Genomic DNA, 23,930 nt, shown 5'->3' with positions numbered 1-23,930 from the left:
TACATTGCGGAGGTTGAGGGAATGACATTTTGTGAACAAATCTTACTGTATGATATTTGAGATTTAACACTGTTTAAATAACTTTTTCCAAGGTTATATGAGAGTAGGAATGAAATGTTAGCTGTGAGCAGACTGCAGGATTTCATCTGCACAACCTATCCTCAGAAACCAAGGCAGTCAGTGGTCACAACCTTTGATCCCAAGGCATTAGTAAAGCTGGGACGGATTCACATTCAGAAGATGATTTTGGAACAGTTGTGTAAAAATCACCATGAGGAACGAACAGTAAGTTGTCATTGCTTACGTGACTTTATCTAAGGTACTCGACGAAATGTGGGATTGTTAATATTAAAATCTATATTATGATTATTTTAAAGTTATGCAAATTCCTTGACTGGTAAGTCCCATCTATCCTCAAGATACAATGCCCACTGACCAAGGGGTTGAGTGCCGAGCTGTAGTCGATGAACAACAGCCTGACATTCATATTCTTATGCCCTAGTGGTCCAGTGCACCGCTAGGACATAAGAATATGGAGAGCCAGCGATATCGCATCCACTGTTGATTTATTGTGCAGGTAGATGAATTGTACTGGGTCTAGATCCTTACTTAGACAGGTGTTGTTATGTGTCATAACCAACCTCTCAAAGCACTTCATCACCACAGATGTTAGTGCCACCAGTTAGTAGTAATTGAGGCATATTACCTTACTCTTGTAGGGCACCCACATGATAGATATTTATTCATCCTGCCTGACAGTGATCGATGGGCAGAGAAGAAGCTGCCTTACTCTGGGCCTGATAATGGGGCTGGAGAGGAATCTTCACTTGACATTTCCCTTGTAATATTGTGAAACAATCAGAATATTTCATCAGTGAGTGAATTAAATCCTACTCCAACCATTTGTAATTTTTTTTTGATAATAGTTGCTACTACAGTTTATTTACAAGCAGATGATACCAGGAATTGATGTGGAGCCTTGCACAGAGAAGTTGGTATGTAACGATACTCCTATTAACAGCCAGAATGAAATCTGGGATAACCCCCCATCAAGCAGGCCAGGACATACCACGGGTGTAAGTATTTGTTATCTGTCGTAAGCCTCTTTTCCTTGGATTTTACTGTTAATGGGAGACAATGTCATGGTTGTAATATGAGTTCTATTTGTAATAGTTTCTAAATACTCCTCAAATAGACTTGTCTGGTCAAGTTGATTGTCACATGCACAGGTGTAAGATAAGGCATGGGTACTATGAAAGATCTTTCTTGCAGCAACATCACAGGCACATACTCGGACAACACACAAAAACAAATTATCCATAAATTACACAACATTTCAGAAAGAAGGAAAACTGCAAAATTCAAAACATGAGTGCAAAAACATAAATAGAAAAAAAACCTAGTCTATAGTCATGCAAGAGGCAGAAGGTAGTGTTCCATTGTTGAGATAGGATTAGGGTTGTGTTGTCAAGAACCTGATACGTAGGAAAGTAGCTGTTCCTGAACCAGGTGATGTGGGACTTCAGGCTTCTACCTCCTGCCTGACAGTGAAAGTGAAAAGAGGGCATGGCCCGATGGTGGGGATCCGTGATAATAAATGCCACCTTCATGAGGCGGTGCCACATGAAGATGCTTTTGATGGGGAGATCCATGGTGGACCCAGGCTGAGACCACCACTCTCTGCAGCCTCTCACCGTTCCGTGCATTGGAATTACCATGCTAGCTCATGATGCAACCAGTCAGCTTGTAAAAGTTAGAGTATTCTGAGACATACCAAATTTCTTTAAACTTCTGAGAAAGTAGAGACTCATAGGATTTTATGGTAATGATTAAATAGACTGCTGGGTTAACATGACTATTTTATTGTAACAATTGTTATTTAGTTATGACAGGGGTTCCCAACTTTTTTTCGTCCCGTTTATCCCTGGCAACTTTAATAGCACATAACAATGTCATCTCACTTATTTATGAACAACTAATGATGAACAGATACCGGTATACCAGAACCAAACACAGTCAGTCAATGAGAAAAAAAATATGTACCAATCCAGAATCAACAAATTTACCCCCTGGGTAGGTGAAATTTACCCCCTGGAAATGTATCTGAAATTTACCCCAGGTTGGGAACCCTTGATTTATGGGCTTTGGACACCACGGGGTTAAGGCAAGCAATTATTTCAATCCTAAAGTGCTTTTGAGAAAGCGGTGGTAAGCTACCACCTTAAACTGTTGCAGTCCACACACAGAAGCAAGAAGGTGTGAGGCTGGGAGGGAATCTGGCAGGAGAGTAGTACTATCCTGAGACAACCCTAATCCTTCCAGCTGTTGTCACAGTCAAAGTCAAAGTGGTCATAGGTGGGTGAGGTACTGTCATAGAAGCTTCTCTGATTTCCTACAGTGCATTTTGTACGTCTACTTTGCACAATATATCTCAGCCACTAGCATGCAAGTATACTGCTTTATCCTGGAAGATGTTGGCAGTTCTGAGTCTTGTTGGAGCTGTGCTGATTGAGAGGAAAATGCTGTCTCACTTTTGATTTGTGCCTGTTGTTGATGGAAAGGCTTTGGGGAACTAAACGTGATTACCATGGTTTCAAACTACCCCCAATAGACAAAGTACACTTGAGGATGCTCAAGTTCATTTTCTGCTCATTATTGGCATCCAGATGTCGATATCAGGACTTTTGGGCATGGTAATGATACTGAATGTCAAGGAGAGGCGGTCTGGGAGATTGCCCGTTGTTTATGTGGCTAAAGCATATCTTATTTATCACTTTTGCTTGTTACACACTATTCACTGAAATTCATCTTCTTTTGTCCATGTTTGGACAAAGGCTGGAATGACATCTGCAGCTGATTGGCCCTTGCAGAATTCAACCTGAGGATTGGCAAATGGAATACTTGTAAATAGCACTGTTGATGTGTTCTATTATTGTTGAATTGAATTGAATACATTGTATTAGCCAAATGTGTATACATACAAGGAATTTGCCTTGGTGCTTTGCTTGCGAGTAACAACATGATATACAGTAGACAATTAAAAATAAAACATTATAATTTAAACATGTGAAGAATTAAATAAAATACCAGAGCACAAATTGTGGTGAAAATCAGGTCTGTGACAGCTAATGGCCAATGGTCATCTTAGGTGCCCAGCCTTGAGCCACAGTACTGCATTTAGTGTGGTTAACATGATCATAGTATCATAGGGTCATATAGGAAGGGTGGCCTCAGTGTGAACATTCACTTCAACAAAATTGAATGCAAGTTCACCTGGAGTACAGGGACTGGTTCTGGCCTGAATTAGTGTGTCCATTACTGGTGGCCAAGGTACGAGAGTTCTAGTGAGTGCAGAAGGGCCAAAAAGATAAACTTCTTGACCTGCAGAGACTGGGTTTAAAAATGTCTGGTCAACAGTCAGCTCTTCATTCTAATCGGGGCAAACCAAATGTCTGGTCAACAGCCAGCTCTTCATTCTAATCGGGGCAAACCAAAGAATGAACAATGTAGTGATGTTTAAATCAAGTTCAAGTTCAAGTGAGTTTATTGTCATGTGTCCCTGATAGGACAATGAAATTCTTGCTATGCTTCAGCACACAGAACATAGTAGGCATTTACTACAAAACAGATCAATGTGTCCATATACTATAATATAAATATATACACACATGAATAAATAAAATGATAAAGTGCAAATAACAGATAATTGGTTATTAATAATCAAAGTTTTGTCCAAGCCATGTTTAATAGCCATGTGGCTGTGTGGAAGTAGCTATTCCTGAACCACGTTGTTGCAGCCTTCAGGCATCCTGACTGTGACTGCAAAGTAAACTAGAAGTGTAGGGCAAGAGCTCAATTTTATTGTCAATTCAGAAATGAACATGAGGATGTGCAGTATCAACGGAAGCAATGAGCAGTGGATAGATAAAGGACACAAACACCCCAAGGTCAATTAAAGAACTGGATGTTGCCATGGTAGGGACGGAGGCATGATGGACCAAGGCCTCAACTAGCTTTCCCCAATGTGAGTTTCTGATGATTGTGTGAATTACAAACCTCTTACCTTCAGAGTGAGAAAAGTGATCTTCAGCTCAGTCTCTTGGAGAAAGCCTTTGTTCTGTACTGGGAAAGGAGGGAGACCACGGTGCAGCTGAGGAGGCAAAGCCCAGCCATCGTGGGGCTCATGGAGCTACAGCTCATGCAACTGGCCAATGTCCAGGAACTGACCCAACAGATGGAGGGACAGGTGAGAAATTTGTGCTGCCTCGGGACTGACGCATTTGTGTTGTGGTTCTTTGCATTAGATTCTCTGCAATACGATTTATTTATTGTGGTGCATACTGGGCTCTCTGTCTTGTATTGGGTTCAATGCATGGAGGGCAAATTGGAGACTCTGTACTGGGTTACCTGCATTAGGTTTTAATGTGTTAAGAATTTGGTTAATTCATAGATGATGAGCTTTGGCGTTAAGGCATTTTCTGTCCATTTCTATGTGTCCCTTGGACCGAGTGTTTGCTGGTCCATTTGAAACTACCTTTTAAAAGTCAACCACATTGATGGATCTTGGCTCACCTGTAGGTCAATAGATTCCTTCCCTGCATGACATTGGTGAACCAGGTAAGTATCTACTAGATTCAAGGTCACCCTTACTGATAACCTTTTAATTCCAGATGTATTGAATTAACTCAATTTAAATTCCCCAATTATCGTGGTAGGATTCAAACATACATTTTTGGACACCTGGATACTTGTCAAATCACTTAAACACCACACTTCCCTGCACTCTATGGGAATTCACCATAATGGATTTACTTTGAGTTCCCTCTTTTGCAGTTCACTGTATTGAAGCTCATTTATTTGGATTCTTTGTTTTGGGATTCAGAATTGAGTCACTGAATTGGTTACTGTGTTGGGTTCTCTGTAAGGGTCTCAGTCTCTGTAAGGTTCATTGTTGGGTCCCTCAATTGTGATTCACTCCATTGAGATCTCTTTTTGAGCTTCATAACTATTGTCTCTGAATTGTAATTCACCATGTTGGAGCCTTTATATCAGGTTCCATATATTGGGATTTATCATTGTGGTCTCTGAACTGTGTTTTACTGTAATGGGTCTTGAGGTTCAATGTATGGGGGTTCATTATTAGGAGCTGAACTGTGATTAACTGTACAGTGGGTTCACTATCAGCAACTAAATAGTGATTCACTGCTCTGGATTCATTATATTGGTTAATTTATATTTGTACAACTGCTTATGTACTCAACCCCATTATATATTTTGTTTCAGTTTACAAATGACCTGGTTACCACTTACTGCTCACTATACGATGACTGGCAGAACAACCAGCACTATAGCAACCTGGCAGTCATGTTCCTGGAGCTAGTTACACCAGAGATGGATGTTGATCAGATTGGTAAGGGTCCTGGGTATAAGGCTAGAAATGAATGTGGGGATGAACATGAAGTAGAGATTAGAGATGAGGATTGAGATCGGTGTGGAGTTCACCAGTATGGGAAGTTGGTATAGGGAGTAAAGATAAGAATAGTAAAGGAGATGGGAATAGAGTGGATAGACGTGGAAGTCGGATGGGGGTGAAGATTAAGATGTTGAATATTGAGCTAGATATGAGGATAGGGATGGAATTGAGAATGTTGAGGATGTGGTAGAAATGCCAAAAGACACAGAAGATTGGGATGAGCTGGGAATCAGAATTGGAATAAAACAAATTTGGGAGATGGAGATGGAGTTGAGCATGATGGTTGAGAGGAGAGATGTGAGGGCTGAGTAGTTCCAAGAGGTCTGGGTTATGTTTTGTTAGCCACGCCCGAACAATATACCTGTGTATCACAGATCAGACATACGTTCCCTCCCCGACCCTCGCCCTCTTTGTTTCGGGTTTTTTTATTAGCTCTTGAAACATGGCAAGATGTCATTAATCACATCTCTCTCTCTCTCTCTCCCACCCACCCACCCTCCTCCACACCCACACACTCTCGTCATGTAAGTCTCCCCTAGATTTTTTTATTTTGATCTCTTTCCTCTTCTCACTCGTTTTACCTTAATTTCCCTCTCAATCCATGATCATAAGAATTTCATCTTGTGTGAGCCTCTGCCATGAATTGTACTCGCAACTATTCACCGAGTTCCACTGATGCATGAAGGCAAAACAATACTCATGCACACACTTAGCTCTCGTAACCAAATTGACATTTCTCCACCTCTCTTCCTGCTTGCCTCTCTTTCTTCTTCTGTTCTCTCACCTTTTTCATTATTTTCCTTTCTCTGTCACCTTTTCCTGAACCTCCCTCGATTTCTGCCTTTCTATCCTTACTTCATCCAGCTTTGAGATATGTCCACGTAACAGAGCACGTGTTGGACCTCTTAGTTCTGGGAAGATTCCTGTGGGTTCAACCACTACTAGCACGTCACTGAGTCTGCCAAGGAGGTTAAGATTAATCCCTATTAATCCTGAAAGTTTCTGTGCTGCATCATAACAGTCGCTGTGGATTAGGGAGAGACCTGATCAGGAGCAGGTGGGAGATTGCAACCTTCACGTGGGAAGGCCCTGGTTCAACGAATGCAATCAACCTGGCGTGCACATTGTACCGCTGCTGACAAATTCATTTCACCTGCACTTTATGTGCAATGTGATGAATAAAACTGATTGATTGATTGAAGGTTAAAAGGAGAATCTGAGAATTAACTTTTTAGTGCTGGAGTAACTCAGTGGGTCAGGCAGCATATCTGGAGAACATGGATAGGTGAAGGTTTGGGGCGGAACCCTTCTTCTAACTTCAGCTAGTCCCTTGAATTACATGGCTGTTTTTCTAATGAGATGCCACAAAGACCTATCTGTTCACAATCTTTATCAATCATTTTGATGAGAGAACCAAGTGTAATTTAACCAAAATTGCTGGGTGGAAGTGTGAGCTGTGTGGGATACAATAGCCTTTGAGGGGTTTAGGCTGGCTAAGTGAAAAGCTGAGGACATATTTACCTACTTTAGTATTAAAATAAGTCTATTTTATATAGTAAGATATTAAAAAGTATTGGTGTTCAGGGGATATGAATATGACAGTAAGAATATCCAGCTGAAATTTTAGATAGTCCAAGTGAAAATGAGAGTGGAATATTGTGCGTCTTCCTACCCAAGGACTGATATACTTGTGATCAAAGGCGTGTAGTGCAGATTTACCAGATTGATGATTAGGGTAAAAAGATTAAATTATCTATCCTAACAGGAGGGATTAAGCATCCTGCATTAGACTTGAGTTTTGAGGAACGAGTGATCTCAGAGAAAAGTAGAAAATTGTCATGGGCTTGACAGGGGAAGTGGAGTGTCCAGAGAACAAAGGGGTCTGGAACAAAGGCTCATATCAGAGGTAAAGAGTTGCCCATTGCGGACTGAGATGAGAAGAAACTTCTTCACCCGTGGGATAGTGAATAATTGGGATTTTCACCCAAGATAATTGTGGAGGTTCAGCCATTGGATAGACTTAAGATATGAAAGTAATCAAAGAATATGGGATGAGTGCAGGAGAATGGTATTGAGGTAAAATATCAATCATGTTCTTACGGAATGATTCAAGAGGTATAAGGGGCAGCCACCCTATATCCCTGCTTCTATCTCCTCTATTCTTACATGTTTATTAAAGATGGGTTCTGAGAGAGAGAAAGGGGACAGGGGTCATGGAATGCAGGTGAGGGTGGGAGATTGCAACCTTCACGTGGTCCACCCTGTTTCAATGAATGCAATCAGCCTGGTGTGCACAATCAAATAAGATCAAATAGAACAAGTTGTTCTACAACTTTAGGCTGTGCACGCCATACGCAAGAAGAAGAAAATTGCAGGAGCAGAGAATGGGCACTGACTTGCTCCTCAATCGGTTTATTCCATGAGAAGGTCTGTCCAGGCATTATTTAAACACATGACTTTTTGTATCTGACAGAGCAGGGTCTGGGATCTGCTGATGTTTCAGTGCATGACAACATGGATAATGGAGTTGTGTTGGACATCTGCAAGGTTAAACCATCTGCTGTTAGAGGTGATGCCATCAATTCCAGTGAAATAACTGCACCAACTCTGGACAACTTTCCATTGCCACAGGTGAGTTGGCTGAGTTGGGATTAATGCAAATGCAAATAATCTAGGCCCAATCTCTGGAAAGTACATCCTGGGTTCTCTCACACCCATCACAGTTCCTCCTTCGAGCAAGGTGGCCTTGTTTGTTGCCTTCTCACTAAGACTTGGTCTACCCCCCCTCATTAATGGCTTCAAGCTCCTTCGATGAGTATTCTGGACTCCGTGCCAGGGAACATTCCCATGAGCTGGCACTCAAAACTTCCAGGCTCCAAATTCCAGGAGTGCTTGCACAAGACCCCAGTGTCACATACACATACACCAAATGAAGCCTGCTTCCTGGACCCTGGGAGCCCTGAGATTGTGGGCACAGATTTGAATGGCCTGGAGTTCTCATTGAAATCTCCAGGAACCCTGCATATTGAGGAAAATGTTTCTTACAGCTACAAGTGGAGAGAGTTGTACATCACCAGGGATGATCATGGAGGTGGATTCAATTACACCATTCATAAGGGAGCTGGATGAGGATCCAAATGGAAATTAGCAAGGCAATGGGGAGAGAGCTGGAAAGCATGACTAGCTAGATTGCTCTAACATGGACCTGATGGGCCATACTGTAATCATTCTCAGAGTCAGAGTAACAGATGCCAGGTTCCAAACTCACCAGCTTCAGGCCCAGGGAATGGACACTGCAAAGGGGAGGGGGTAAGAGTCAGAGGCTTCATATCCAAGCAGGGAGGAAGAGAGAGCCAGCAGCCCGACGAAGTGAGAGAGAACGAGGGGAGAGACTGCACCTTTGACAGAGGAGGGGAGAGCAAACCCAGCTTCAGCAGGGGGAAGAAAGTCACAGAGGGGAGAGAATAGACACTTTCAAGGGATGGGGGGAGAGTCTGCACTCTCAGGAGCAGAAAGCCTATTGGTTTGAGATATTTGGTGAGAAGCTGGGAGAGTGGTTTGATTGCTAGAACGTGGCTCGTTGTTGGACATTTATGGGCCACTGTTGCCTGTCCGTTGTCCCAATAGTATTGACTGACCTGCTCCCACCACATAGAATTGGATCATTTCATGTGCGTCTGTATATGCCGTGTAGTCCAGTGGAGTCTATTCTGAACATATATGGTGGGGGGGGGGGGGGCTGAGTGATGTCCGCTCAAGGAAAGACATTGTGATTTCTTGGTGTTAAGTGAAAGTCACGACTGTGCTGAGATCCACGAGCCTCCATATTGGCTTCTGTTTCTTTCCTTAAAGGAACCAACCCTTGAGGTGCACAAATTGGAGGCGCTGGAGGAGATTTGTGTTGGTTATCCAGAAAACGTAGAAAAAATGGATCTGGGGATTCCAATTGAAGCTTCAGCAAAAGTCAAGAGTGAGATATGTGAAGCAGAAGGGGGCTTGGTGAGGGATCAGCAACACCTGGAGGAGACGGAATCAAAGTCTGGAGAGCTGGTGAGAACAAATATCTGCATTGTGTATCCCCACGAGAGCTTTCCGTCCACAAGGTCTGTGTCACACCGTGACCTCAGTAACATGAAGCATTCATCTGTTAAACCTGCCCCCCACCCAGCCCTGCTGGTAGAAATGAGAATTCATTGCGCAGTCAATATCAAGTACATCTCAACTATGTTCAGCTTCCTAATCTGGCACAGTAAAGAGGTCGAATCAATATTAAAATAACACAAATGAAGAGGTTGTACCTTAGTACAACTAACTCCCTAAGATACTTGAAAACGAGGAATAGTTTATACCAAAGGTTTTTTATTGAACAAAAGAGAAGCTTCAAATTTGATGAACAATTCCCTTACTGTGTCACTGGCAAGTTCCATGCAAAACTGTGTAGCCACAACTGAAACAGCAGGTGATTGCAATTGTTAAGGGTGATACAGTAAAACTGATCATCTGGCATAGTCTGTTGGTGACAGATTAGCAGATTTTCCAGACTATTACATGTTACTCTTATTAATTCTCTATCATACTTCTATTTCATTCTTTTTACATGGTATATAGTAATATAATAGGTTTTCCAGTTTAAAGAATGCAGGAAATATGACGCGTCTGAGATGACCATTCACAGTTGAACACATGGAACTCAGTCTTCAATTCCTTGCTTTTTTTCCCCCTGGCAATTTGCAAAAGCTTTAGAATTAAATATAGGGGCCATGATAAAGAGGTCTGCGGACAGTGCAAAGATGTCATGTGGTTGACTGAGGAGGAAAGCTTCAAACTGCAAGACGCAATGGATGCTCTGGTCGGTCATACATGAAGCTGGACAATGGAATATAATCCAGAGAAGTCCAGGTTAATGTAATGCAATCGGGCAAAGAAGTACATAATAATGCAAGGCTATTGAGCGATGTGGAGAGCAGTGGGACCTTTGAATATATGACTACAGATCATTAACGGCAGCAAGACGGGTCAATAAGATGGTTAAAAAGACATTTGGGACGATTCTCTTTATTAGACAAAGTATAAAATATAAGAGTTTAGGGACGTTAAATCAAAACTAGTAAAGGCCACACCTTAAGTATGACATATGACGGCTTGTACTCGCTAGAATTTAGAAGATTGAGGGGGGATCTTATAGAAACTTACAAAATTCTTAAGGGGTTGGACAGGCTAGATGCAGGAAGATTGTTCCCGATGTTGGGGAAGTCCAGAACAAGGGGTCACAGTTTAAGGATAAAGGGGAAATCTTTTAGGACTGAGATGAGAAAAACATTTTTTACACAGAGAGTGGTGAATCTCTGGAATTCTCTGCCACAGAAGGTAGTTGAGGCCAGTTCATTGGCTATATTTAAGAGGGAGTTAGATGTGGCCCTTGTGGCTAAAGGGATTGGGGGTATGGAGAGAAAGCAGGTACAGGATACTGAGTTGGATGATCAGCCATGAACATATTGAATGGCGGTGCAGGCTCGAAGGGCCGATTGGCCTACTCCTGCACCTATTTTCTATGTTTCTATAAGGTTCTGATCACTGCATCACAGGGAAGGTGAGATTGCAATGGGGAGGATGCAGATACCTATGAGGATGCCCACACTGTCAACTACTGTACATGGCTAATCTTTCATTGGCTGCAGACTGCTTTAGCATGCCCCCTTACATTTAGTCTAAACTTACAAATTACCAAAAAACTAAAAAGCAAGGCACTGAGGGAAATTGTAGCTATGTGGATGTTAACGCTGCTGTATTTGGTTTTTGTTATGCACAAAATCATGGGGCCCCAGATTGTGCAAATAGGAAGAAGTATTATCTTTAGTGCAGGGTTCAAAAACAGGAGCTCTGTTTTCATTGTGCATTAATTTTTTACGATACTATATAACACCCTCCTTGGTTGACAAGGATAATTTGGCCGATAGGGCCGGTTTCTGTGCTGTATAGCTATGATTTTTATAACCATTATAATCCTCCATTATAACCTCGTATGATCTGGGTTATGGTAGGAATCAAATCGCCACATCCTGCTGCAATATCTGGTATGGCCTTCATCCAGGGTATCTGATCCCATATTGTCGGCAGGTTCGTACATCTGTTGCCATCATCTGCCTTCTTTCGGTTGTCTCCCATTGCATTGCAACATGTAGGATGCTCAAACACAGGTTGGGGATGTCCTCAATATTCCCTTGGCCAGCTTCACAATGTTCTACTGCAATGGAAAATGGGATGATATTGTTTGGTATTCAAGCTATTAGCCTACAGAGAACTTCACTGAAGCATCCATGGATATTTTTTATATTGCTATTTGGTAAACCAAACATAGATAGGTCTACTTAATCAACATAACAGGCCCTTCTGCTCACAATGTCCGTGCCGAACAGGATGCCAAGGTAAACAAATCTCTGCCTGCACATGATCCATATCCTTACATTTCCCTGCATTTATCCGTGCTTCCACTTTCACACCCTATAGTGCTTTCCAGGAACCCACCACTCTCTGTGTGAAAGAATCTTGCCCTGCAAAACTCCTTTAGACTTTGAAACTCTCACCTGAAAGCTATACCCTCTAGTCTTTGACATTTCCACCCTAGGGAAAAAGGTTCAGACTATCTACCCTATCTATGCCTCACGTAACTTTATATACTTCTATCCAGTCTCCCCTCAATGTCTGATGTACCAGAGAAAACAATCTAAATTTGTCCAACCTCTCTTTATGGCTAATACCCTCTAATCCAGGCCACGTGCTGGTCAACTGTTTCTGCTGCTTCTCCAAAGCCTCCACATCCTTCCTGTATTGGTGCAACCAGAGCTGCACCCAAATGCAGCAGAATTAAAGTCCTATAAAGCTGCAACATGACTTCCTGACTCTTATACCCAATGTCCAGATCTTCTTTACCACTTTATCTATTGTGTTGCCACTTTCAGCGAGCTATGGGCCGAGATCCTTTGTACATCAATCCTGTTAAGTGCCTTGCCAATGACATTATACTTTCCCCTTGCATTCAAACTTCAGCTGTTTACTCTCCTCCCTGATACATCTGGCTGTTCCACCTCCTCCTTGAGAATGTTCTGCATCTGCAAGACATCCTGGACCCTGACACCCGTGAGGCCACTGCCACACACCATCCTGGAGACCTGTTTGTGGTCACAGAATCGTCCACCTAATTAGTCTCCTACTAATATTGCTCTGCATTACTTTACTCTTCCTTCACTGTGCCTTAAATCCAGGTTCACCACCACGATCTGACTGCTGCTGCTGTTGTTTTCTCCTGAAAGGTCATCGCCCCAAAAGTATCCAAAAGGTTATACTTGTTTTCAAGGGAATAGTCAGAGGGGGTTCTTGTGCTATCTACCAACTCTCTTTTCTGATAGTGACCCATTTACTTTCTACCTGCACCTTAGGTGTGACCATCTCAATATAACTCCTATCTATGACATTCTCGGTCACCAGCCACAGCTCCAGTTGCCTCACGCAGCCAGCCAGGAGCTGTAGATGTACACACTCACCACAGGTGTGGTGTCAGAAACACTGGAAGTCTCCCTGACTTTCAACATCCTGCAGGAGGACCGCACCAATGGTCTAACTGATATTTCTTTCTGCACTGCCACTGGAGGAACTTGTGGAAAAAACCCCCCACCTTATTTTACCTTCAGCCTCCTTACCAAAGTCTCACAAGCCAAAGTCTCAACACTTACCCTCAACAAAGCACTTAGCTTCAACACACAGCCTCTCCCAACATACCCACTCCCAATAGGCCACTCCACTATTACCTGCCTTTCTTTTATACACCACAAGGAGCAGTCATTCTGGGATGCCAACAGCTGGTTTTTAAACTTATCATGCTGCTCCTCCACTCAGTAGCTCTCTCAACACTTCATTGAATGCAGATAGTATTGAACAGTAGCTGGTACAACAAAACATTTAGAGTTATACCACGTAGCTCTTGAAGGTATTCACACACTCCTTCCAAAAATAAATAACAAACCCATACTAGTAACAACTAATGACCTATATTAAATTATACTTTCAATAAACTATTTACAAACATATTAATTGTATTTCCTATGTTTTTCCCATCCCTCCACTCCTGTTGAAAACTAACTTGTTTTCCTCACTTGCCCAGCTCGGGTGCGAGGTCCCTGACCTGAACTGTCCACTGCCTGACCTGTCAAATATTTCCAGGATATCTTGCTATTACATCACAATCTACCCATAAAACTGAGAATTCCACGGATCCAGAGGAAGTCAGGGGAGACCGTAAAGAGCGACTCAAAATTATGAGCGGTTTTGCAAGGAACAATTGTATGTTCTGGTCATTTGGGCAGTAATTAAAAACAGAAGCTTAAAAATTATTGACAAGTGACATCAAAATGAAATTTCTGCACCTACATGGTTAAGGTTTGTAACACACAAATAGTGGGAGAAATAGTGAACTATTTTTGTGACAGATGTTCAGGGTGGCCAGATGTAACTGGCTGGGGTCCACCAACACCTACATGTGGTCACAAGTGCTGATTATAATTAACAATGACTGTGATCACAGGAAGATTAACAACATATACGGAAGGGCAAATAGATGAAGTGAACAGAAAAATCATGACTAATGAATTTCAACATAAAGCCATAGAAAATAGGTGCAGGAGTAGACCATTCGACCCATCGAGTCAGCACAGCCATTCAATATGATCATGGCTGATCATCCAAAATTGGTACCCCATCCCTGCTCTCTTCCCGTATTCCTTGATTCCGTTAGCCCTAAGAACTATATATAACCATATAACCATATAACAATTTACAGCACGGAAACAGGCCATCTTGACCCTTCTAGTCCGTGCCGAACACATAATCTCCCCTAGTCCCATATACCTGCGCTCAGACCATAACCCTCCATTCCTTTCCCATCCATATATTTAACCCTCTCTTGAATACATCCAGTGAATTGGCCTCAACTGCCTTCTGCCAAGAATTCCAGATTCACAACTCTCTGGCTGAAAGTTTTTCCTCATCTCAGTCCTAAATGGCCCACCCCTTATTCTTAAACTGTGACCCCTGGTTCTGGATTCCCCCAACATCGGGAACATTGTTCCTGCATCTAGCCTGTCCAATCCCTTTAAGAATTTTATATGTTTCCATAAGATCCCCTCTCATCCTTCTAAATTCCAGTGAATATTAGCCCAGTCAATCCATTCTTTCATCATAGGTCAGTCCCGCCATCCAAGGAATTAACCTCGTGAACCTATGCTGCACTCCCTCAATAGCAAGAATGTCCTTCCTCAAATTAGACCAAAACTGCACACAATAGGTCTGCACAAAATCAGTCTGAAGAAGGGTTTCGGCCCGAAACGTCACCTATTTCCTTCGCTCCATAGATGCTGCTGCACCCTCTGAGTTTATCCAGCATTTTTGTGTACCTTCGATCTTCCAGCATCTGCAGTTCCTTCTTGAACACAATAGGTGAATATTGAGTTCATTATTTTTTTCTAAATGATGGAAACATAGGACTGTTAGAAGACCAGATTTTGCTTTACCTTTCTCAATATACTTTCATAAATAGGTACAAAAGGTAATCAGAAAGGTAAAAGTTATTAAAAAATAGCTACACCAGTCATTCCTACTTGATGAATGGTGAGCAGCTGTGAGCACCGAACCCTTTAAAGGCTTTAGATTTGGTGCAGTGGAAATGACAGGAATTTCACCCAACCTCGCTATCAGAATATAAAACCAGGGTAAAGGGGAGCTGCTGGATATTGATTGATGGCCCTCAGGGGAAGTCTGACAATGTTTAAAGGCTGGATATGGGGCCAGGGGTGATTACGGACATTGCTGTGTTTACCGAACTTTCCATTGGTCTGTGTTTTCCTTTTGAAAGGATGTTGTTTCTGTGGCACAGAATGGAGAGCAAATGTTTGAGATTTCTGTTGATCATCCGGCCAGCCAGTCACAACAGGGAGAAATCTCTCTGCATATTCCATTAGATCAAGCCTCAGTGAAAGCCATGTCCAACAGAGAGCAAGACCAGACACAAAAGCAGCAACAAGGAGATGGGCCTGATTTAAAGTCCAGAGACTTGGTGAGAGTTAATATTTTACTGTCTCCGCCCATGTGGGTTTGCTGTCATGGGATATTATGTGTTACTTGGTGGCACGGCATTCACTATAGCCTTCTCTTGTAGATACTTGTGCCCCAACAAGCATAGTTATGGATGCATTTAATATTATGTATACCTTATCCGAGTACAAATTCCTAATCGGCCACCCATTATTCACTATAACGAAAAACATAGGTCTAACCCATTTCCCATTCATTTTCACGGGAGATGCAACACTGTCCTCATCCCTTCCCTTCCAATTTTCCAGAGACCCATGTAGTCTTTCTTGGTGAAACAATGTCTCACATAGCACTTCTTCCAACTTAGGGGTCCGCTTGTAGGAGTTACAACTCATCTTTTGTTTGAGCATGTTGCAGCCTTTTAGACTCATCGTTGAGTTCGCTAGCCTTAGGTAACTTGTTTTTTTGTCTTTATCAGCATTGGTCATTTCTGCTGAAATGTATCCACCTGTGATATTGGCACAGTTTTACTCTCTATTAGTTCATCCTGACCTGCTGAGTATATCCCATAGTCTTGCTATAAGCAACACACACAAATAATTATAACTTGTCACATTAACCCATTTGATCTGGTCTCACCCTGTCATATATTCTTTATATCCTATCCCTTCTCTGTTCCATCTTTGAAATGTTATATTTTTTTCTCATCTTTCCCAGTTCTGACAAAAGGGTCGTCTACTTCTCTTTCCCACAGATACTAATTAACTTACTGTTTTTGTTTCCTTTACATCTAATTGTAACACAATTTAATTGTTCTATCTGGGACATGTGACAATAAAACACTCTTGACTCTAGAATAGCATTCCGCCCTACAATGAAGTAATATTTGCCCAAACCTTTTCACAAACTTCTGGAGCAACTACAGGTTGATCAGTATCTGTGGAGGGAAATGGATAGTCACGATTCGAATTTGGGAACCTTCATGTAGACTTCTGAAATGTCAACTGTCCAGTTTCCTCCACAGATGCTGCTCAACCCGCTGAGTTCCCCCAGAAGATTGTTTGGTGCTCCAGATTCTACAGTCTCTCGTCTCATCTATTACAACTATTTTTATTCTCTTGAGGAATCATCTCTCGTTCTTTCCATTTTTGCTGTATTATTATTTGTGCTAACCATTTTGCATTGTTTCCCAAAGTAATAATGAAATATGTCCAAATTATGAATCATTCACTTCCACTGCGCTGTGGACGTCCTTCCACTTGGTCCTATTCTGAGTGCTTCTGTGTCCAGATGTGCTGGTCATTGCAAGCTGTCAGTGACACATTTTCATGCCTGTGATGAATGTAAAATTGAGACACCAACTTTGCAAAAAGGTGGTTCTGGATGGCTGATGTGAATAACCTCATTGCATGGAATTTAGATCCTAGTGTGAAATTCCTTAGCCATGTGATGTTTGCTATTTTTGGTAGTCAGCTATGATTAAGGGTCTACAGGTTTAACTTACTGACTTGCCTTGAACTTTGAGCCACTAACCCGTGTCTCACCTGGTGATTGTTAATCTTATCCTGTGCTATGGCCGTTAGTAGCTCATTCACTAACTACTTGGAATCTTGATCAGTGCAGGTGTTTCCATGGTTACAGCATTTTAAACATGGGCACTAAGTTATAATATAATCCACCCCCACACAGAATGCAGGGAACTTTGTCATGCTTTTCTATTTGCTGTACATCTCCAAACGTGTAGAATTTTGCATTCTGTCTCTGACACTGATTTTGTTTCTAGTTGAGTTTATCAGCCACCGAAAATCGCAGTTCATCGTCCAGTGATTAGTCTAGCAGATGCGAGAGAGAGACAGAAACAAAACAGTGGTGGGGTGGAGAAATGCAAGGTGTGCGGATGTGGGAAAGTAGATGTTATGGGAGTGGGCAGGGACTGTGCGTTACATGAGCGAATGGTATGTTAGCATTCATAACAAAAGGATTTGAGTATAGGAGCAGGGAGGATCTACTGCAGTTGTACAGGGTCTTGCTGAGACCACACCTGGAGTATTGCGTACAGTTTTGGTCTCCAAATCTGAGGAAAGACATTCTTGCCATAGAGGGAATACAGAGAAGGTTCATCAGACTGATTCCTGGGATGTCAAGACTTTCATATGAAGAAGGACTGGATAGACTCGGCTTGTACTCGCTAGGGGGGATCTTATAGAAACTTACAAAATTCTTAAGGGGTTGGACAGGCTAGATGCAGGAAGATTATTCCCGATGTTGGGGAAGTCCAGAACAAGGGGTCACAGTTTAAGGATAAGGGGGAAGTCTTTTAGGACCGAGATGAGAAAAACATTTTTCACACAGAGTGGTGAATCACTGGAATTCTCTGCCACAGAAGGTAGTTGAGGCCAGTTCATTGGCTATATTTAAGAGGGAGTTAGATGTGGCCCTTGTGGCTAAGGGGATCAGGGGGTATGGAGAGAAGGCAGGTACAGGATACTGAGTTGGATGATCAGCCATGATCATATTGAATGGCAGTGCAGGCTCGAAGGGCCGAATGGCCTACTCCTGCACCTATTTTCTATGGTTCTATGAGGCTCCGGCATGGGGAGGGACAGGCTGCACACCCCATGACATAAAGTAGTTTTCCTTTGGTCATTTGTGCTGGTGGTTTGTGGGGTGACTGTGTTTTCTCTGGTGTGTAGACTCACATAGGTGGCCCTCGGTGTAAGACGAACACAATATTAATATCAGAAGAAGAGAAGAAGCATGTCCTGAGGAGTCTGGCACATGTTCAGAGGAAAGCCGAAGAGAAGCGAAGGAGAGAGAAGGAGAGGCAGACACTACGGGTGAGTGGCTCCTGACTGGGGCACTGACCACGGTGATCAGATCTCCTGATTATCCCAGCATGGTCCACTTTCAGCTTCATCCCAGGGATCATGAGCACCTGAGTGGCCTTCTTAGGAGAAAGCATTGGGTCATCTTAGGACACCGTTAAGATACAAGAGTGGGGACAGCAGTTCCCAGCCCCAAGGCCTAGGGTGTCTCACGTGAAGCAATGAATAAAGGTCCTGGGTCTCAATCAGAGGATGCCAGATGGGTGGATTGGTGTTTGCATTCCTTTACCTGTGTTGTCTTGCGCCTGGTACAAAAAAGACCACCTATTCCCAAAAGGTCCTAGATTCCTTCCATCCCAGTTCAACAAGCTGCAGACTGCTTTAAAATTGGAACATGCACCAATACCTTATAACAACTCCATCTGATCTCATGACCTTTGATATCCACAGTTAGCTCGGGTCAGGCACATCCTGGTATTTATTTAACGCTGGAGGATCAATATTCACACTTGACGGCACATATCAGCAGCACAGAAGGTTTTGTCATTCATTTCTGAATTTATTGGGATCACATCAAGTGCTACAACCTCATTCATTCAAGCCATTGATGTGCATCCCACCACAATCATGAGAGTCAGTGTGCAGTCCAGTGCTTGACACTAGAAAACTGTGTATAACCCAGTCTCCATTCACTTGGGGTCCATACTGCATTCCCACACCCAAGGCTCTTCACCTCTTCTCTCCCTTGCTTGTCTGAGCTCATGCTCACTGTCCAGTAAATGTCCTGGTTATTTGCTGCCTTTTGTGTTTATAAATGTAGGTCCTGACAATGTTAATCCCTACCTCACCATCTTTGATCACTATCTCTCTTCTCCTCTCATCTAGGTACTGGAGGGCCTTTCCATTGCTCGGAACAGGATATCAACTATTGACAGACCATTCCCTCAGACATATGGACAGGATTGTCTCACTGAAGACCTGCTCAAGGTGAGACATCATGAACCAGAGAGAAAATGTAACTCACAGGACTCATGGATTATGAGATTGCTTAGACCTTTCCATTACACCGCACCCCCGTCCAGAACCTAGGGAATGCAGGAAAGGGGGTCCTTGTGCCAAAAGGGGAGATTTGAGGGAGGGGCATAATAGAAGGGTTATGGGTCTGACAGAATTGCCTTTGATGGCAGTGTTTCATTGTCATAAATAGGAATTGCCGAGTTTAGTTGGAGATTAGGAAGAATAGAAGGGCCTAAATGGGTGAATTTAAGATCATTCATGTTCAATCAGATCTGCTCTGCCATTCAATATAAGGCAGTATTCAACATCACTTTCCCACCTTCATGACAATCCTTGATTTCTTCAGTGCCTAAAATCCATTGATCTGTCTTCAATATAGTCAATGACTAAGCATCACATTCCCTTGAGGGGGACAGTACAAAGTTACAACTGTCTGTGTTGGGAAATTCATCATCCCATCCCTCCAGTCCACTCCATCTCCTGTTGAAGTCCATTCGTTTTACCCCCCCACTTTTCTCACGGCAGTCCCAACCTCATTCCCTATCCCTGGCTTTGAAGGTCATCCTGCCCTAATAGCCAATAGCTGAATTTTTGCTTCCTGTGTCTTGAGCCTCTCGGCATTTCCCGGGCAAGTCGCCTTCAATATCAGTGAGCTCATTTCATTCTACTAAATTGTGGGGAATATGGGGCCCATTCTGTTCAAACCCTCACAGGTCAAAAACCATTCCAACAATTCTTCCAAGTGTAAAATAGACTAAAAAATGTGTACACTACTGAAATTGTGAATTTTGACCACACCTCCTTCTCATACTCGAAACGTTTTGCAATAAGGACAAAAACACCATTGTAATCTGCTTGTTAATTGTATGCAACTTGTTTGTGCACATGGACATCCAAAACTCTTTAAATATCAACACACAAGTCTTACCTTTCATATAAGTATACTGGTTTTCCATATTTTCTATCAAGGTTGATAATTTAGCACTTTCCTACATTATGCTTCTTCTAGATTCTTGTCCAATCCCTAAACACATCCATCCATCTGTTGAGGGAGAGTTAGCCATTAGTCATATTCGTCAACCACAGCACTTCATGAGGTGAAAGTACTTCCACAGTGCAGTTAGGACAAGAATTTTTAAATTTTCACCATCTTAGAATAAAAGAACAATGATTGTTTCCAAGTCCGGATGTTGTGTGACAGAGGGGAGGGTAACAATGTTAGTTTTACCCTACATCTGCTGCCCTTGAACTGGCAAGTAGTTGAGGTCACAATTTAGGAGAGATGGTCATTAAATCTTAAATATATTACTGCATTCTATTGTGTCCATGTTGAAACACTGTAGCCGAGTGCAAATGGATTGATGTAGTTAATCTTTAGGGCGATGGCCAATCAAGCAAGATCGTTTTTATTGGAAGCCGTTGAACTTAAGTGTTTTGGGAGCTGCATTCATCGAGACAAGTGTAGAGTATTGCACCACACTCTTGTTTCTTGTAGAAGGTTTTGGACAGTCAACAGATGAGTCACTCATCACTCATCACTGCATGTAGTCTCTGAACTGATCTTATAACCACATTACACATGCGGCCAGATGACCCTATTATTTTCTGGTCAAGATGCCAGCGGTACACGATGTGACCATTTGCCGAAGGTTAGACACACTATTGTTGGAGAAGATCATGAATTGCCTGTAATTTTTGTGGCAGCATAGTTAACTTGTCATGTCACTTATCATCTCAAACCTGAATGTAATTCAGGGACTGCAAATGAATCCGAATATTGTGCTATCAACAAATATCCTCAGTTATCCTGGAAGAATTTTATTGATTTAAAGTAACTAATGATAGTTTAAACAATTTTCTGGGGAGTTCCTGCAGGATTTCCTGACACTGAGAAAGCCTCCAAAAACCACAACCATTTTCCTTCGCAATATGACTCCCAGTTTTCCATGATAACCAATTACCTTCAATTTTACAGGGTCTCACTGTTGCCATTTTCGATCAAATGCTGTCTTGATGTCAATTCCACTTTACCTAGGAAGATGCGGTCCAATAGATGGAGGATCAAATGAATCACTAAAAGGTGTAAACATGTTAGCGATGCCTTACAGAAAACAAACAAAGCATTAGGGTTATTTCTGAAGGGATAGAACTGAAAACAAAGGACATGACACGGCCCTAAGCCTTTATGGAAAGCTGGTTAGGGCATACTAGTAGTGTACAGTTCTGGTCCCCGTTTTATAAAAAGAATATAGAGACAAAGGAGAAGACTTACAATACCTGGACCACAAGCTGCCAACGGCACATCCATGGTGGTACATGACATGCCCAGGATTGATGATGATAGAGATTAAATGGCAGGTTGGTGCTGGACGAGTCGCTAAGATGACTCTAACTATTGTCGCACATTCCTAAATGTTAGCAAGTTAGAGTTTACGCAATCGACTGGGACTATGACTTTGAGTTGTCCAAAGCAGATGCTAGTTCCATGCCAGGAGATCCATCCATTTCTTTCCTGCTTCAGACTATCCCACGTCTTTGCTGCAGCTGTTTGTTCTGTGTTTCAGATGACAATTGAAAGTCAACAATAGTCCGAGTAAGGACTACAGGTTTCCTTCTCTAAAGAACATTTGTGAACTAGATGACTGTGTATAATATTGTGGTAGTTTAATGATCGTCATTGCTAATACTGACATTTAAGTTCAGATTTACCTCATTTAAATTCCATGCTGCCGTGGCGAAATTTGAGCATATTGTTGGATCATCAGTCCAAATCCCCCAGGAGTAGCCATAGATTTAGATCACTAAAGGGTTGAGCTCATGACTGGTCCCCTAAACATTCAATCTTGAGTCCCCCACTCCTCAAAATCGCCTCCAATTTACCCCACCTGGCGCCCTCACTTCTATGCTACCCCCCTCCCCCCCTCCCCCCCTCCCCTACACACACAAATACTTCCCCAGTTCCATTCATTGTACACATTACCCCTGTGATATTTACACTCTCTGAATCCAAACCCCCCCCCCTCTTTAACCCTTCAAGGTGACTGTTGTTTTGGGAATTAGCAGTGCCTGTTTGTGTCCTGCATTAGGAATCTGTTCACTGGAGGACTAAAGTCAGGGAAACTTTGGAACACCTTCGACAAGAACGTACCTTCATTCTGAGATCAAAAGGCGAGAGGTAGGAAAGCTTCTGTTTAATGGAGGGCTTGCGCAGTGGATTAAGGGGTGAAGTTGAAGATGGGGCTGAGGTTATAATAATATTGAGGGATGGTGTTCAAGGGACAAGGATGGGATTGTTAGAGGTGAATGGAATGACACATGACAGTGAGACTAAGGGGTGGAGAGTTACAGTGGTGATGGTGTTGGAGATTTAAATGCAGTATTTAATGAGGTGTGTGTGGCAAGGAGGATTGCAACAGATGTACAACAATGAGCAGTGTGAGGGTGGGAGTTGAGCTGAGGGGTTGAGAATGTGTACAGCTTTGGTCTCCTAATTTGAGGAAGGACATCCTTGTGATTGAGGCAGTGCAGCATAGGTTCACGAGATTGATCCCTGGGATGGCGGGACTGTCATATGAGGAAAGATTGAAAAGACTAGGCTTGTATTCACTGGAGTTTAGAAGGATGAAGGGGTATCTTATAGAAACATATAAAATTATAAAAGGACTGGACAAGCTAGATGCAGGAAAAATGTTCGCAATGTTGGGCGAGTCCAGAACCAGGGGCCACAGTCATAAAATAAAGGGGAGGCCATTTAAGACTGAGGTGAGAAACAAACATTTCACCCAGAGAGTTGTGAATTTGTGGAAATCTCTGCCACAGAGGGCAGTGGAGGCCGAATCACTGGATGGATTTAAGAGAGTTAGATAGAACTCTAGGGGATAGTGGAATCAAGGGATATGGGGAGAAGGCAGGCACGGGTTATTGATTGGGGACGATCAACCATGATTACAATGAATGGCAATGCTGGCTCAAAGGGCCGAATAGAAACGTAGAGAAACATAGAAAATAGGTGCAGGAGTAGGCCATTCGGCCCTTCGAGCCTGCACCGCCATTCAATATGATCATGGCTGATCATCCAACAATATCCTGTACCTGCCTTCTCTCCATACCCCCTGATCCCGTTAGCCACAAGGACCACATCTAACTCCCTCTTAAATATAGCCAATGATGGCTATATTTAATGGACTCCTCCTTCACCTATTTTCTATGTTTCTATGTTTCTGTGACTGGTTGTTTTATGGGATTAGTTATGATTGTGTGGGGTTGAAGATACAAGGTAAGATATTCAGTTAAGGGATCGGGATGAAGCTTTCAGGTTAATGCTAAAGAGTTGAGGGTGAGGAATGTGTTGCAGGGTACATTTGAGTGGTTGGTGTGAGGATATTGCTATGGGATAGCAATTGAAGAGCTATTGTATGAAGGGCAAAGGATGGATTTATGGAGTTGAAGAGCAGAAGTTAGCATTTGAAAGGAGACAGATGGTCTAGGAGGTATATTTGAGGGGTCGGGTGTGAGAAACATGATAGTGGGGT

The 23,930-nt window shown here is 42.5% G+C and overlaps 1 protein-coding gene across 5 annotated transcripts in view; it reads left to right on the top strand.

Moving 5' to 3' along the window:
* Positions 1 to 23,930, top strand: part of LOC116985269 — a 34,293-nt gene that overhangs the window by 6,214 nt on the left and 4,149 nt on the right. For 4 of the 5 annotated variants that reach the window (XR_004415229.1, XR_004415228.1, XM_033039952.1 and 1 more), the window contains 10 exons: positions 93 to 285; positions 927 to 1,076; positions 4,070 to 4,246; positions 5,284 to 5,410; positions 7,947 to 8,104; positions 9,326 to 9,523; positions 15,378 to 15,578; positions 18,250 to 18,393; positions 19,267 to 19,368; positions 22,485 to 22,573. Coding sequence is in view for 2 of the 5 variants with exons in the window: in XM_033039952.1 (XP_032895843.1) it covers positions 93 to 285; positions 927 to 1,076; positions 4,070 to 4,246; positions 5,284 to 5,410; positions 7,947 to 8,104; positions 9,326 to 9,523; positions 15,378 to 15,578; positions 18,250 to 18,393; positions 19,267 to 19,368; positions 22,485 to 22,573 (1,539 nt within the window). In the remaining 3 variants the exon portion in view is untranslated. The remainder of the gene's footprint in view (positions 1 to 92; positions 286 to 926; positions 1,077 to 4,069; positions 4,247 to 5,283; positions 5,411 to 7,946; positions 8,105 to 9,325; positions 9,524 to 15,377; positions 15,579 to 18,249; positions 18,394 to 19,266; positions 19,369 to 22,484; positions 22,574 to 23,930) is intronic. The other variant, XR_004415230.1, reaches the window with a different exon arrangement.

This window comes from Amblyraja radiata, chromosome 21 (assembly GCF_010909765.2).
Source record: "Amblyraja radiata isolate CabotCenter1 chromosome 21, sAmbRad1.1.pri, whole genome shotgun sequence".
NCBI classification, from domain to species: Eukaryota; Metazoa; Chordata; class Chondrichthyes; order Rajiformes; family Rajidae; genus Amblyraja; species Amblyraja radiata.
Note: the sequence above shows the minus strand (reverse complement) of the source record. Positions and strands in the feature narration are given on the sequence as shown.